We start from the raw sequence: 17649 nt of genomic DNA on the forward strand, positions 1-17649 counted from the left end.
AAAAAATTAATAAATAAAATTAATTAAAACAGTTTTTTTATTATTTTTTCAATTAAACTATTTTTTATAATTAAATTTTGAAACATTTACTTTAAATGATAAAAAAAGAGAAATATGAACTAGTTTGCAATTAAAGGTATTTGAGATAAAAAAAATATTAGTTCAAATGCAAAAAGCCTTAAAAATAGCTGAAGTGCTTTTTTTAATATTTTATACATAAAAAATGAATATATTTTTTATTGGGAGAAATATGTTTTTAATTTAAATAAATTTCAATTGTAAAAAAAATATTTGTTAATTTAAGTTTTTTAAATTTTTTCATATTTAAAAACAAAAAATATGAAAAAAATTAAAAAACTTAAATTTAAAAAAATATTATTTTTTCAGAAAATACTCGAATTTTTTTCAATAAAAAATATAAAACTAATTAAATAAATAAAATATAACATTTAAAATGCAAAAAGTCTTAAAAATAGAATTAATATATTTTTTATTGGGAGAAATACGTTTTTAATTTAAATAAATTTCAATCGTAAAAAAATGTTCTGTTATGAAAAAAATTAAAAAATTAATTAAAAAAAATATTACTTTTTAGAAAATACTCGAATGTTTTTTCAAAAAAAAATATAAAACTAATTAAATAAATAAAATAAAACATTTAAAATGCAAAAAGTCTTAAAAGTAGCTCAAATGTTTTTTTTTATATATTTTAATAAAATCAAAAATAATATATTTTAATTGAAAATATATATATAAATATATTTAATTTAAATAAATTTCAATTATAGAAAAAAATATATATATTTTATTCTATGCTTTGTTTCCAAATATAAAAATTCAAAAATTTACCTAAAAAAATAATTAAAAATGTTTAATTAAAAATAATAATTTTTTTAAATATATAGAAAGTATTAGATTTTTCAATAAAAAGTATAAAATTTATTAAATAAATAAAATAAAACATTAAATTTTTTTTAGATATTTAACAATTAAAATATATAAAACAAAAAGTAGAATAATATATATATTATTATTTTTGTAGTTGAAAAAATAAATAAAAATATTTATTAAAGTAAAAAAATGCAGCTAAAAATATGTGAGATATGATTAAAAAACGAAAATATAAATACAAAAAAAATCAAAAACTCGGAAACCGTAGCTAAACATTAATTTTTAAAATATTCATAAATTAATAATCTATTGGCAGCACTGTATATGAAGTTGTTTGTCAGAGCTGTTAATGACAAGGAAGGAATTTATGTTTTTGAAGTTCATATAATGTATTTATTTCAATCCTTGCACAAGAACAAAATATGAGAAATAATATCGTTTTTGAACTAAAAAATAGCATAGAAAATGTAAAAAAATCCTTAAAACATGTAACAACAATGCCCTGTCTTCATTACCAACCGCTTTCTGGTAACGCTTTGAGTCAAAAATATTTTTTTTCTGTTGTGCCTTGCTGGATTTGTTTAAAATATTTAATATAACCGCATATTTAAATGCTAAAAATAATAAAACTATTTCGATTTCGATGTTAGGAACCACGAAAATATTTGCAAAAAAGTCTTAAAATAACATTTTTATAAACAAGCAGATAATTTTTTTGTTAGTAAATTAATAAATTATTAATAATTAAAAAAGTAAGGATGTTTTTATATTTATTTTGTCAAGTACCTAAATTGCAACACACGCTTACGCCAGCAAATAATTTTGAATGACGCACTACGGCTGCTTTGGTTTGTTGTTGTTTTTTTCTTCTTTCTTAAACTATTTTACACAAAATTTGTGCGCACTTCTGATCATTAACAACTTCTTGAATAAGCACATACACATACAAACATACTGCAATTACAATATGAAAACAAACTAAGCTAAACTACACAACAACAACGCTAGTGATGAAACTAGTTACAGCATTATAATACATATACTCGTAGACTTATTTTCAAGGGTTCAAGGATTTGGTAGATGCCGATTTGTCGCTAATCGTTTACTAAAAGAGGCAACACAACAACTAACTCACGCGCCTGAAGCGGTGTGATGATTTTCTTGTTTTTTCTTTTGGTGTTGGAAATTTGTGCTGTGTTGCACACAATTATTATTATAAATCCGCCGCGCTGCTGCCACACTGCCCTCCACTTAACGCACAAGTACACGCCCACATTGCGGTTGCTCAACTCTGCCGTCGATTGGCCGCCGGACTGCCACGCTGATTCATTGCCGCAACAATTTACCAACTGTAAGCCGCCGCTGCTGTCGCATGTTTACCGTACGCCTCCGTAGAGGGAGGGGAAAATTTTTATGACGTCTCTAAAAATCATACTTTGAACGTTTTTTCGCGCCGCTGCTGCCTGCTCGACTGTGTGACGCCACCATTGGCCAGATGATTTTGATGACCGCCAATGCTGCTGCCGCAAAGCGCTGTATCGTCGCAGGCGTAGGTGGCAATGCGGTGATCGCTACGTGAGCGTTCACGATCGTGCGTACGCTCACCGCGATGTTCAGCGCCACGGTATTTGCTGCTGCTGCCACCACCGCCGGTTGCCTGCTGCAGCTGCTGCTGCAGCTGTTGTTGCTGTTGTGAGCGTCGATTGCCCAGTCGTTGCAGTTCGTAGTCGCGCGCATCGGCCACATCGAAGGTGGCGGCACGTTGGTGTTTCAGTGCGGACGCGGCAGCTCCAGCGCGTGATGAGCTGTGGCGATGATGCGCATCACGTTCGCGCTCGCGTTCGCGTTCGCGCTCCCGATCGCGTTCACGTTCTCGGTCACGCTCACACTGCGTTTGCGTCTGTGTCTGTGTAGAGCCGTGATGGTGGTGATGATGCGCATCGTATTGCTCCGGACAATACTCGTCGTATTCGTGTTCGTCACAAGTCATGCTCGTCGCGGCGGTCGTTGTGACTTTGGCAGTGGTCTGACTGTCGCGCGTCGTCATCGTTGCGGTGCCTACGCTCGCTGAGGAACGATGCTTCTTCGGCGGCAATGGTATGGGTGGCGGTGCGGCCGTTTGTGCAGCTGCTGCTGCGGCTGGTGGCGCAACTGTTGTGGCACACGTTGTCGTGCGCCGCACAACATCCACGCCGCCGCCGCAGCAGGCACATTCCTACAATTCTGTCACCGAGTAGAGATCGTTGTTGGCATGCGAGCCGCCGCGCTTCAGCGAGCGATAGTACAGCTGCTGTTGTTGCGCCTCAATTAAGTATTGTTGCTGCTGCTGTTGTTGTTGATGTTTGCTGCTGATTGCACCATGGTAGTTGTTGTTGGGCGTGGTTGCAGCCGCATGCCGCTGTGCCTGCTGCTGCTGCAGCGTATACGAGTCATAAGAGTGTTGCTTCTTCATGCCGCCGCTGCTGAATTGTTGCTCAATGAAAGCCATGCTGCCGCTGCTGGCAGTACGCGCATTATCGAGCGTTTCCGCGCGTCTCGGACGTTCGTGGCGCTCAGCGCGCTCACGCTCACGTTCGCGCTCGTAACTGTAAGCGTTGGTGGCGTTTTGCTGCTGTCGCAAACTGGCCGATTTTGGTGGCAAAGTCTGCAAGTGATTGGCGTTTAAAGTGCCGCCCGCCGTAGAAGTGCTAATCTCGCGCGACGACTTTTTCTTTGGCGGCAACGAGGGTGGCTGCTGCTGCTGCGTCGGCATGGCGCCGCTGGGCAGCTGCATTTTCTGTGCCTGTGGTCGTTGTAATGAGCGATACTGATTGAGGTTGGCTGCGCACAGCGGTTGTGGTGAGATCTTCGACTGCTGCGCCTGCTGCGGTATCTCCGGCAGTGGTTGGTTGACTATGGAAGCCGGATTCAGCGAGCGCTGTGGCGGTGGTCGTGGTGGCTCCCGTGGCGCAGCCGTTGGTGGTGGTTGCTGTTGCTGCTGTGCAACCACCATGTGTTGCTGTAAATGTTGTGGCTGCACCGCAGCCTGCTGTTGTGACTGTTGCTGCGTCTGCGGCTGATAGCCCGACGTCTCAATGCTGTAGACCGCCGTGGGTGGCAGTATGTGTGTCGTGGGCGGGTGGTGTTGGTGCAGTTGCTGGTGCAGCGTCGGCTGCTGTTGCTGCAGCTGTAGTTGTGTTTGTTGTTGTTGCTGCTGCTGCGCTGCTTGTAGTGCGGCCAATTGCTGTTGTTGCTGCTGCTGCTGTAGCTGCAGTTGATGTTGTTGTTGCTGCTGTTGTTGTTGTTGGAATTGTTGTAACTGTTGCTGTTGCATGAGCATTTGTTGCTGCTCTTTGGCATAGGAGCTGCCCACGCCCGTAGTGCCCGGTATCTCGGTGAAAGTGTTGGTGGTACGCGGTTTTGGCGGTGGCAGCGGTGCGGGTGGTGGTGGCGGCTGCTGTTGCTGCGTCTGATGTGGCACAATCACTTCGGTTGTGTAGGTTTGCGGTATGCAGTCCGGTTGTTGGCAGTAATCCTTCGATACGGTCGCAATGGAGGGTGTCTTGGCGCTGCGCAGATTCGGTGAGGGGCTGGCGCCCTTCAACGAGCCACCGTAGCGGCCTACATGCCGCAGCGTGGCACATTTATTTGCTGTGGCGGCGGCGACAATATTCAAATTGTTATTGCCGCGCACCGCCTTCGGTCCAATACTAATATACTTCGGATCGAAACGATTGAAACTGTTATTAGTGACATCGCGTGGATCACGATCATCGTCACGATCCAAACCATTACCGGTGGAACGATGTACAGCTTGTGCGGAGAGTACGGAGCGTATGGAGGAGCCAGCCGAACGTGGTAACGTAGCCGAAGCGAAGATATTTTTCAATGAGTTTGTCTGCTGTTGTTGATGTTTGATGTGATTGCTGATGTTGTTGCTGCCGAGAATGTTGGCGTTGTTGGTGTTGCTAATGCCTGCATTTGTGTTGCAGGCAAGCGATTCTCAGTAAAAATCGCTAGATTCGAGAGTCTTACACTGTTTGCTGAGTGTTGCATATTTGCCGTTATTGGGACCGCTCAGATAGCCCGATGAGTTCTGCTGATGGTGCGAGGGTAGACGGCCGAGTGTGTGGTGACCCGATCTGTGGGAAATGCGGAGGAAGAGCAATAGTTAGAAAGGAAGAGGTGAAAGCAATAGAGGAGATGAAGAGATGCGTAATAGTGTTAGCTATGTGAAACGGTTTTAATGTGAGAGTAGTTAGTAGAATATCGGTCGTATATATGTACATAATATGTGTGTTATTTATGAGAACTTAAGTATAAAGTATATAGTATATACGTTTTAGATATGGCATGTATGTATGTGTGTATATACATATGTACGTATGTAAATGTATTTGTGGGTTTATAGTCTAAAAAATAATAATGGTGCTTAAATTAGTTTCCACGAACCGGATAACGTAACTGTGCATAACTAACTGCTTCAATATCGGAATATTTTTAAAATGCAAAATGTGAAAAAATAATAATAATATGAAATCCACTAAAATATTGTCTCATCTGCTCATAGGATAACTCGGATAAACTGAAATGCATTTTTTAAATGTCAAAATGTGGTGGATTACATATTCTAAAAAAAGTACTACAAAAATGTAGTCTTATCTGCTCGTCGGATAACTCGGATAAACTCCAAACGTGCTCTAAAGAACTGTGTGTCAAATATACATACATACATACATACATACATATGTATAACTGATATTTAATAAAATATTAAAAAATTCCTTATCAGTTAATTTCGGATAACTCCGATAAGCCTTTAAACATTTTTTTATAATAAATTATTTTATAAAATATTAAAATTACTTATCCGGATAATACTTTGATGCGAGCTAGGCAATTAATTATCGTAATTTACTATACAAAGTATACATATACATATGTATGTACATATAAATAAATATTAAAACGAAAACTATTAAAAAATTCCTTATCCGTCGGTCAACTCGGATAAGCCTCAAAAATATTTAAATTTGAGCTATAATAGAATAGAATCGGAAATTACTTATCCTGATAATACTTAGAAATAAATTACGACGAGGGAAATAATTACGGCAATTTAATACATACATACATACATATGTATGTATGTACATATTTAATTTAAGTTTAAGCAATATTAATCGCCTTATTCAAACAATCGGTTAACTGAAATGTTTTGTTAACTGTTCGGATAACTAAAATTTTTAGATAATATTGAACATCGAGTGTATTTTACAATGTTTTTTGTTTTTAATATAGCTTATCCGCGTTATCCGAACAGTTCGAATAGCTACAAATTTTGGACAAGATTAGTTACTGACTAGTTTATTTTAAGCTTTGTTGAAAATAGCTTATCCGCGTTATCCGAACAGTTCGACTTAATTTAATTTTGAAAAAAGTTTAATCATTGAGTCATTTTATTAACGCTTGAATACAAAAACGTTTATCCGCGGTATCCTAACAGTTAAGATAACCACAAAATTTCGAAAAAATCATGCTATGAGTAATTTTTTGATTGTTTAAAAATATCTTATCTACTTACATATGTATACGAATGCTCTGGATAACCATGCGTTTTTGAAAATAATTCTTTAATTCTCGTAATTGCAAATTATCCACGTAATTTTAATCCTCCAAATATTCTTCTCTTACTATTCTAATGATCTTACTGTGATTCCTCGCAATTTCCCCTCGTTTTCATTGAATATTAATTAATTATTAATTTTCTACCGATACTATAATTATCAGACTTAATTGGCAGTCTTGGCTTGTTAAGCCACCTCAGTTGGCTTTGTGCAGCAACAAGCTTAAAGTAGGCAATATGCCAGCTGCTAAAATCTTGCACCTAACTGATTATGCGCTGTGCTGTGGTTTGCTCAAGTCATAGGGCACGGGCGTTTGTCTGCATAAAAGCAAATATGTGTATGTACATATGTGTGTGTGTGCATAAAATTATGCAATTATACATACGGTTAAAGCCTTACTTACACACATACATACATATGTATGTGCATGTGCATGCGTTTTGTGCATATGCTGCATGCACCTTTGCCCCACACAGCTGTTTTGTTAATCTGCTTGTGAAATGACAATATTTTCACAAGTGTAAACCTTAAGTTACATATACATGCATGTGTATGCATATGGCTCAATATAATTTATTAACTTTTTGCCAAATCTAGCATTTCCCTTGCTATGAAAAAAAAGTTAAAAGCAATCTTCATTAAAAAAAATTGTATAAAAATTTTTTTTTTTTGTTGTCCAATGTTTTGATTCTGCAATTAAATTAATTTAATCAAAAGCACAACACAAGTGCCCCGGTGCGTATTAGTAACTTCAATTTTCTCTATATATGTATGTATGACTGCGAAAAGGTTACGTATACGCCCAGTAGGGTGTGCAAGAGTGTGTTTTTACGCGCAATGATGGAAATTAATCGTTGTACGCTCAAGCGTGGTTATGCGCAAACGCTTGCTGTTTGCTTATATATTTAATTTAAAACAAACAATTTATTTGACTTAAATAAAGGTGGGATTATATTCATATGAAAATACCAGCTCTTAATATACTTTAAGCTATGTGTGCTTATGCAAAATATTTGTTACTAATATAAGTGATTTTACATATGTATATATGTATGTATACTTGTGTAATGAACTTTGCATGAGCTTACTACTCTCTCTACTTAAATTTCACTAATACGCAGTGGCGGCCTTTACAAAGTGCTTTGCAAATTTAATTTATCGAAATTTTCATAGACAGCTGTTGATAGCACATACATAGATATATACATACATAAGAACGCGTAATGCACTTTTTTTTACCACAAATTGTAAATATACTCAAATATTATTTGTGGTTGCAAAACAAAAATGAGCGCATTTGCATTAATATGAAAATTATTAATATATTTTATGCAAAATTATGCTAATTATGCGGAAAATGTTGTGAAATGTTGCGTAAAAATAAATATTTGTGTAATCGTGCTGGCTATATTTGCTTATTTACATACTTATTAATAATAAATTGGTGCAATAAAAAACTAAATAAATCAGCAAAAATAATCTAATTTGAAATATGAAGCATACATTTTTATCACGTGCTTCAATTTTCCATTTTATAACAATATTGCGATGAAAATTAATGTAATGAAATTAGTGGCGATAAATACAACATATTAACAGTAAAAAATTACAAAAAATTTCTAGTTCATAATTTCAAGCATTTAAATATACATACATATTTGCTTACAATAACCCAAGAGTAATTTGATTGTAATGAAAATAAATTTTCCAACAATTAAAATCTAATTTTCTAAAAAAGTATAAAAAATCATAGAATTACTTTCTCCTTTTATAATGCTAAATTTTTTTAAAATAAAAATTGATCAATTGAAATTTGAAAAATTTTAAATCACAAAATATTTATTTAAATATTAATATTTTTTACAAAAAAAAAAAATTAAAAAAATAATAAAAATTAACTTAAAAGATAATTTATTAATCAAAAAAATTACTTTCTCCTTTTAATTGATAAATTGAAATATGACAAATTTGAAACAACAAAATAGTTATTTAAATCTTAATATTTTTTTACAACAAAAAATTAAAAAAAAATGAAAATTGATTTAAAAAATAATTCAATTATTAAAAAGAAATTGAAGTTCCTAAGAATTTAATATCTATGGAAACGATCAAAATGTTACTGAACACTAATTAAAATAAAATAAAAACTTTCAATATATTAAACTTAGAAAAAATTAAATATTTTTTAAAAATTAATAAAATAAAAATTAATAAAAAATCTAGAATTAAAAGAAATTATAAATATTATTAAAAGTTTAATTTCAATAATATTATTAAAAAAATAATTTTTAAAAATAAAAAATTTATAAAAAATCAGAGTTTTAAGAAAATTTATTAAAAAATAATTCCTTAATTAAAAGAAAATATTGAAGTCCTTAAAAATTTAATTTCTATGGAATGGATTACATTAACAACAATTAAAATTTTTCAAAACATAAAATTAAGAAAAAAAGTTTAGATAAAAATTATTAAAAAAATAATTCAATAATTAAAAAAATAATTTAAGTTTAAATTTTGATTTTTTATAAATATTTTCTTAAAAAAATTGTTTTTTTTTTTAATTAATATTCAGGAAAATTTTGATGACAGAAACGAAAAAATTATAAAAAATCAAATTTATAGATAAAAATTATTAAAAAATTAATAAATACTGAAAAATAATTCAAAATGCAGAATTTTTGGATAAACATTATTGAATAAATAAAAGTAAAAAATTAATTCAATAATTAAAAAAAATTATTAAAAACTGTTCTATAGAAACTATCAAAATTGTCATGAATATTAATTAAAAAATAATTATTTAATTTCAGAATAAAAATTTTATAAAAAATTTAGTTATAAAGAAAAATTAATAAAAAAAATAATTCAACAAATAAAAAAAATTATTAAAAATTTTATTTCTATTGATCAAAATTTTCATGAATATTACTAATTAAAAAAAAAATAAAAATTCAAAATAAAAAATTTTTGAAAATCAAATTTTTTAGAAATAAATTTTTTAATTTAATTTTGAAAGTTTGAAGTGAATAAATAATAGCGTTAATATAATTATTTAATATTTCTAAAATAAAAAAATAATATCAAATATAAACAAAGAAGATTTTATAGTTAAAAAATAATGTATAATTTACAAAAAAATATTATAGTAATTAAATTAAAGTATTAAGCAGATATTTTAGTCCAGAAATTAAATAAAATCTAATTTTCTTCTTAATTTGATAACTTAAATATTTAACAATATCTTTCTAAACGAATTTTTCAAAATTCAAGTTACAATATTTTGAACTCTGCCGTTTAAGTGTCGTGGTAACTGGACCGATTTAACGAAGGAAACACGCAACTATCGTACTATTTTGATACAGTTGCCGCAAGTCTCAAGTTCTAATCAGCCGGAATAAAATATTAAAATTGCCTACACTAATAAAAATTTTATAATTTAAACTTTTAATTTTTAACTTGATACTATTTTAATTTTTTTTTTTAAATAAAAGCTCATTTTTTGAAATTTTTTTTATAAAATATTTTGTAAAAAAAGAACATAATTTTTTTTTTAAATAAAGGTCGATTTAAAAAAAAATGTCTGATATAAATTCGAATAAATAAAGTTCTACAAAAATTACCCATAAAAAATTTAATATTTAATTATAACTTAAAAAAAAATAAGTAACTTATTATAATTTAAACCGATCTTTTTAATTTATAATTTAATTACTTTTAATGTAAAATAAACGTAATCGTAAAAAATATAATTTTTTCAATAATTTTAATTTAAAACGATTGCCCACACAACAACAAAAAACTTTATATTTAAATTTAATTAAGTTCTTTATTACAATATTTTCTCTTACTAGTGATAATGTTAAAAAGTTAAGTAAAAAAGTTGCATATTTCTAATTATAATAAAAAATTTAATATAAATATAATAATATTTATTTTTTGTTTTCTTGGGTTAATTAAATTTTTGCCGAATTTTTTTTTAGTTTTATTAATTAATAAGAAATTAAAATAAAATAATGCTTATAAAAATCGAATTAGTAATTTGACATTTTTAATAAAAAAATACATATGAAATTTTAAATAAAAAAAATTATACTCAATTAATTTTTTTCTGTCAGCTCAATGTAAAAAAATAATTTTTTCCAAATAAAATATTTGACAGTTTAAGCCAAATACTCTTGGGAGGATTTATAATAAATAAACATTAATTGTGTGGTCCAAAAATAGAAAAAATTAATAAAAAATGCAAAATTTATTCACATACTTTGCAAATACAAATCAACTTTGCTAAAATATATGTTACTAAAAACGTAAAAACTTTAAATCTAAAAAATAAGTAAATGCTCCGATTAAAATAATTATAAATGCCATTAGAGTGGTAATGGAAATAATGAATCAAGCGCTAGTTAAGTGGACAAAAAGCCAAATAAAATGAAAATGGAAATGAAAAAAAAAAATCAATAAAAACCATGCCTTGTGCCATGCACCACAACATCATAACCCGGCGGTGGCGATGGTGATGCCTTACCACCGGCACTGCCGCCAGCTGTCAGACGGCCGCCCAAAATGCCAGCGGCCGAGCCGACCAAGCCAATGGCGGTGCCTGCGTTGCCAACACCACCACCAATGCCAGCGCTAGCGTTAGTTCTATGTGGATGATTGTTGTATTGTAGTGTGGTTGTAGTTGTTGTAGGTGATGATGTAGCGACGAACCCTGTTCTCATTCCAGCGGTGCCATTGCGATGCGAGCCCAGCGTGCCGCTGCTGCCAATGCCGCCAATGCCACTGCCAGCGCCGATGCCATGCGTTGCCGATTGCTGATGGTGCGGTAGTGTGCGATTCATGGTGCCCGTATGCAGTGGTGCGGTGGGTGAAATGCTAGCGCTTGGTGCGTTCGATGGGAAAAGCGGCGTGGTTTCAGACTTATCAATATCCAGTGAGCTGGGTCTAAAGCGAGCGAGAGAGAGCGTGAAAAAAATAAACACACACAAAGAGAGCAATTTTAAGGGGGAGAAGAGAGTTAGAAAGTTAGATAGAAAAATTTTGTAAAAAACAGCAATATAATTATTGCAAACAGTGTTTGAAGAGAAAGAGCGAAAATGAGAGCAAAAATATTTCGAAAATGATCAAACGAGTTAAAATTGAAAATAGTTGTAAAAAGTGTTGAAGTATTAAAAAACGTAGCACACGAAAGTAGATAACAAAAATTATTTACACAAGCGTGCCAAAAATATATTTTTTTACCAGCGCTCTCGGTACATTTGCCTACTTACCGTTTGCTCAAATAGATCCAAGCATGCGAATCGGCATACACCAAAATGGTGAGCAGAAACGAAGTCAATAGCCCGGCGACCATCATAAGGCTCAAGCCGAGCAGACCGCCACTGCAGAGGCCATGCAAGGCATCAGCGTAATGCCGATCGATGGCACGACGGTCAAGCGTCGCCGAGAGCACAGTTAGATTACGTTTTGTCTCCTCGAGATCATTCTCCATGGCTTCGAGCGTTTTGTGCACGTCGATGCGGGGATACGTTTCCTGACTCATGCTAAAGGGATTGAGGGGGGAGAAAGAAAAATATAAAAGAGGGAGATAGAGAGTGTGTTAGCAACGTGTGGGATTTTTGTTGAATTTAAAGCAAAATAACAAACTATTATTTTACTTACCGCTGTATTAGATAGATAGAGTCACGCGCACGTTCCACCAAGTCACGTGACTCGTTTAAACGCAATATGAAACGATTACGCAATGTGCCGCAATTGAGAAAATACACATATGGACTACGCTGTAATGAGATAATGTGAAAGAAAATGGTTGTTAGTGGTTTTTAAAGTTTTAAAAATTTAATAGCAATGGAAAAATTGAAAAAATATACGTACAAGAGCAAGTTTTATATAAAAATTATCGATATAAAATGACACAAATCGAAATTTAACTCAAATTAATAATATTATTATTTATAATTTCAAAAAAAAAAAATATTTTTAAAAATAAAAAAAGTAAAAATATAATTATTCTAACTTTATTTCAAAAAAGATATTTTCAAAAAAAAAAAAAAAATAAAATAATAACTAAACAATTTTTTACGCAATAATTTTCCGCTAAAAGTTGCATAAATTATTTTTGCCACTTTTTATAAGTCCATTTTCAGAGTTTTTTTACCTCTTATTCCCTTTAACTACTAAAGACCAAAAATAGTTTAAAAATGTTGCCTACATTTTGGCGCATTGATATAAAAACAAAAGTCATATAGAAAAGATACAAAAAAATATATTTATGTACATATATATAAAACATATTTGTATGAAAATATTGTCAAAAAAAATGAATAACACCATTTTTTTCCAATAAGAGTTTGTCTCAAATTAAATATTTGGGCTTTTAGATTTTTTAAAGTAATTTTTTAAATATTTTTTAAATTTGTTTTGCACAGTTTTTGTAAAGATTACCACGAAAACCCGTTCAAATATTTTAAGCGATCGAATTTCTGTGAACCTGTAAAAACGTTGCCTACATTTGCGCGCAAAATGTTCCCAATACCCATATTTTATTATCTTATTATATCTTCTTTTTGAAATTTATTTAAATATTTTGTATAGTTATTATTTTAATGCAGAAAATATTGTTATTGCAAAAAAAAAAAACGGAAAATACTATTATTAAATAATATTTGCTATTCGAAATGTTTATTAAAATAATTTTTTTTCATAATTTTTTATATTCATTTTGTAAATTTTTGTTGTAAAGCATACTCCGAAAGAACATTCACATATTTTTTAGGAGATAAATATGAAAAACTGCACAAGCGTTGCCTACATTTGGGCGCAAATGTATCCAATTTCGATATTTTGACCTACAGACATTTTTTGTCATCTCTTTTTATTAGTTTTAGTTTTGTGGCATGCAAATCTAGTCACAATAACTACATTATTACAAAAATTTTGCCTACTTTTGCGCGCAAAATTTAAAATTTAAAATTTCCTTTGTTAACATTTTAAAGAAATATTCGCCTTTTCCTTTTTTGTAATATCAAATGACAACAAATGACGTCTTTGAATTTAATGCTCCCAACTTCCTGCCAATTCCATGAATTGCGCTGAAAAATATGCTTCAAAATCGCATTGTTACACGCCACATACATAATGGCGCATTGCCAACCCTTACTATTAGCAGCAATGCTAACATGGTAGCCGTCGAAAGCCTGGCGCAGCTGGAAATTCACGCCACGAAGATTCTATTTTTCCTACGCAGGGGTGCATTTGCTCGTAAAATATACTTTTGTGCAAATTTGTTGCTGTAAAAATGTCAACTGCAGGCAAATGCGGCACGTCGCACAATTTAGTGAATTACGACGAAAGCACAGAGCAATAAGACGGCAAGACAATCGGTTGTTGATGGCTCGAGTTGTTGGTGGAATAGGACAGCACGAAGCTGTTACAATGTTAAAGGGGCGAAAGCTGTCGGGGTGGGGTGTCTCAGCGCAGCTCAAGCGATAAGCATTCTAACGTACGCTGACGCGCAATTATGTGCGAAGGTAGTTGCAACGAATTATAAATTTTACTGCAGCTTACCGCTCGCTCCTCCAACGATGTGTGCGGCATCCTGAACGCATACTTCAGCTGCTGCGTTTGCTTGCATTTCCCCATCTCCTTTTCAATATTCTCGCTATGCCTTATGTGCGTACGTTCGCTATGCAGTTCGCTTGGCTGTGGACGTCTGCAATCAACAACAGCACGTTTTCGCGCTGATGAAGTTAATCAAAAGTGGCAAATTAAACGGTTGCGTTTGCGGCGCTGTCAAGTGAAGACAGCATTCCGCCCCTAAATTGGATGCGTGTGGCGTGAGATGAGATATTGTGCTGGTAGGGAGTGCTGTAAGGGAGGGGAATTGCTTCCTAGAAGCCTGCGGATGAGTAGACAGGGCCAAAGAAGGCTTTATGGTTTACTAATTCCATCGTTAATTATTGAAAGCTCGTATTCTTTCCTCAAAGTATATGTACGTCAAAGAAAGAACGAACTGTGCTCGGCAGCTTTCGTCAACTTATTCATTTTCCATATTCTAGATTCACAATATTTACTCTTTATAAGTGATGTAGATCTTCGAAAGCTTTTCATGCCACCAAGGATCCGTCAGCCCAGGTGTAATATCATCGATATTTTTCGGTAGGTTCCATCATTATAAAGAAGATAAGGTTGGGTTTAGCCGTCTGTTGTTAGATGAGTTGCTTTGAAGAGTTATATCATTCAATTTAGAGATCTCTCTTCTGGGAGATTTCTAATCTAGTAACCGAAAACTCGCACGAAATTATTATTTTGTCATACCGGCCATGGGAGACATGGACTTCGACGAACATACAACAACCCGGCGCTATCACTTCATCCAGTTCATTGAATATTTTCTCATTTCAAGTGATATGGATCTTCTAAAGCTTTCCATAGCATAGTACAGAGGCAATAACCGGAAATTAGATGCGGTTTAGTCGGATGATGTTGGATTAATTAGTATGACCTCGTCGAGTTATATCATTGTATCTAGAGATTCCTCTTCTGTGATGGGCTTTTCAATCTAGTATCCGAAAGCTCCCAACAAGTGTTTTTAATGATACCGGTCATCGTAGACACGGATTTGCTCGAACTTAATTCGCCAATATCACTTGGTCACTTCAGCGATCCCTCTTTTCTTGTGTGAAACTCAGGCCCTAAATGACGAGACAGAGTAGGATAGGGTCAAATTCCACGACTTAAAAACAGGGTTCAAAGATTGCGCTTTCAAAAAACCGTTCTATGAGCTATTGCGTAATAATTTTTAGTTCCGGATCCGCAAGTCGAATGATCTGTATTACGAGGAGATCCGCTTAAGGGTAATTTTTCATGATCTAACAACAATAATAAAACGAAGTTCTTAAACAAATTTCCATAATATAGCCTGGTTTTGTCATCTCTTCGAACTTTGTCCGTGGTTCTGTGCTCTTTGAACCTTGGAAACAGTGGAGACCCGCCTACTTTTGTCGATAACTCTCTTCTTTTTCCAAAAAATGTTTCAACACGCAGATTTCTGACGCTCGAGACACTTCAACTTTATTTATTTTCCTAGCTAAAATTTGCAAGAATCAACTTTGCAGACATTTTTGCTTAAATGAAACTGCGAATTATAATTGTTATTGCGCACGCCTATTTTCCACTGAAGTCGTTTAATTTACATTCTGCTTTTGGCAGCGCGCCGGACACTCCTTGGCATCGCAGTACTAAGTTTTCGTTTATTTTCCTTTCCCGCTGCACTGTTTGCCGTGCTCCGGTTAAGCGGTATTTGCCGCGGCAGCTACCAAGAACCACAAAGACTTCAAATTAATGTGCAAATTTGTTATTGTCTGCCACAAAAACAACAATGAAAGCGAAAAACTGAAATTCGGTATTTTAAAATGTTATTATTTTCCGCTCTTCTTGGTTGCTCGCCATTACCGATACACTTCCCGCGCTTTCAATTGTCTTTGCAAAGTTGTGCGAATTTTCACAAGTTTGTAAAATGCATCATTGCCGCCAACTTCACACTATGAAGTTTGCCGGTTGTCTGCATAAAATCGCTTGCAGCCTTGCTGTATACATATAGACAAATAAAAGTCTGCGGCTATATGCACTTTTAGGCAGACTACCAACCGGATATCTCTACTTTGTTTGTTGAGCAGTTGTGAGTTACATTTATGCCGCACAAAAAATAAAAAAAAAATGTTAAAACGAATGTTGAAAATTTTTCAGAAATTTCTAAAAAAATATATATTTTCATACACACATAGTATGTATGTACGAAAAATTGCTGTGGCAATTCCAGTTCAAGGTTGGCAAGCAGCCAACAACTTCAGTCTGGCGCTGCGGCTTGAAAGGCTTGCATAGGTTGCATGCTTTTAGGCGTTAAAACTGTATGTTGCTAAGATATTTACTAGCTTGCTGTGTGCAACAATTTAATTTTATAAATTTCATTTTCCGTTTAAGACTTTGCTGATTTGAATGCCAAAAAATATAGTTTTCTTAAGCTCTATAATCGTATTTGAAAGATTTTGGTGTCCTAAATGTATGCCAACAAAATTCTTTATATTTTTCAATTTACACATGTATATGTAAATATATACATTAGGGTGTCCGTTATTTACCAAATTGATTGATTGAGACGCCCCCAAAACTTTTCGTTTTCCATCTAAAAAAAATATCAGACCATAAAAAGCCCTTAATGTTCATAATAAACCTTGCCCCAAACACGATACATTTTCCATTTAAATAACAGGGGATTTTACGAATATTTTTTTTTCTCTGAAACTTTCTCGTTTGTAGGAATAAAAAAAGTCATATTCTTGTATAGAATTTAATCCTCTACAAAAAAAGTCTTAACAATTTTTCGATATACTCACTCCTTTAGAGTCTCCTTTTTAGATGGAAAACTAAAATTTTAAGGGGCGTCTCGTCAAAAATAATCAATTTGGTAAATAACGAACACCCTAATATACATATTTTTTCACTTGAATCATTGTTGAAAGATTTTATAAAAATATTTGTAAGTCATCTATGTAGTTTCATTCAAAAAGTTTTCGAAATTTTCCAGAAAATAAACCAAAAATCATAAATATACAATTATGAGCTAGCGTGCTTAAGCTTGCACTAAAAATACGGTTTTGCAATTTCAAAAAAGTATAAAAATCATGAATTTATATTTATCAGCTTTCTAGCGTTCGAACTAAAGCTTTCATCAAAAATAAGCTTTCGAAATTTCAAAACATTACAAATATCAAATAAATATATTTATCAACTTTCAGTTTTCGAACTCAAGCTTTCATTAGAAACAAGCTTTTCAAAGGCTCAAAAAATTATAAAACTCCATCAATTTACTATTATGAGCTTTCTAGCGTTCGAATTAAAGCTTTCATCAAAAATAAGCTTGCGTGATTTCAAAAAATAATAAATATATAAATACATTTATCAGCTTCCAGCTTTGGAACTCAAGCTTTCATCAAAAATATGCTTTAAAAGTTTAAAAAAATTGAAGAAATCATACATTTATTATTATGAGCTGTACAGCGTTCGAATTAAAATTTCCACGAAAAATAAGTTTCCGCAATTCCAAAAAGTATAAAAGTCATAAATCTGTATTTAGGAGCTTTCCAGGCTTCGA

The 17649-nt window shown here is 32.9% G+C and overlaps 3 protein-coding genes across 3 annotated transcripts in view; 1 reads left to right on the forward strand and 2 right to left on the reverse strand.

Annotated features, from left to right (window-relative positions):
• LOC120776125 overlaps positions 1-17649 on the forward strand; it is a 37130-nt gene that overhangs the window by 8157 nt on the left and 11324 nt on the right. The window lies entirely within an intron of this gene.
• On the reverse strand, positions 2050-2962 carry LOC120776126 (serine/threonine-protein kinase fray2-like). Its single transcript, XM_040106656.1, has one exon. It carries the CDS (start codon positions 2936-2938, stop codon positions 2321-2323), a length of 618 nt encoding a protein of 205 aa, XP_039962590.1. The 5' UTR covers positions 2939-2962; the 3' UTR covers positions 2050-2320.
• LOC120776124 overlaps positions 3082-17649 on the reverse strand; it is a 169192-nt gene continuing 154624 nt past the window's right edge. Inside the window, 4 exon segments of the mRNA XM_040106652.1 lie at positions 3082-5012; positions 11208-11441; positions 11768-12040; positions 12159-12277. Of these exon segments, the coding sequence (XP_039962586.1) occupies positions 3107-5012; positions 11208-11441; positions 11768-12040; positions 12159-12277 (2532 nt within the window). The 3' untranslated portion in view covers positions 3082-3106.

Source organism: Bactrocera tryoni, chromosome 4 (assembly GCF_016617805.1).
Source record: "Bactrocera tryoni isolate S06 chromosome 4, CSIRO_BtryS06_freeze2, whole genome shotgun sequence".
NCBI classification, from domain to species: Eukaryota; Metazoa; Arthropoda; class Insecta; order Diptera; family Tephritidae; genus Bactrocera; species Bactrocera tryoni.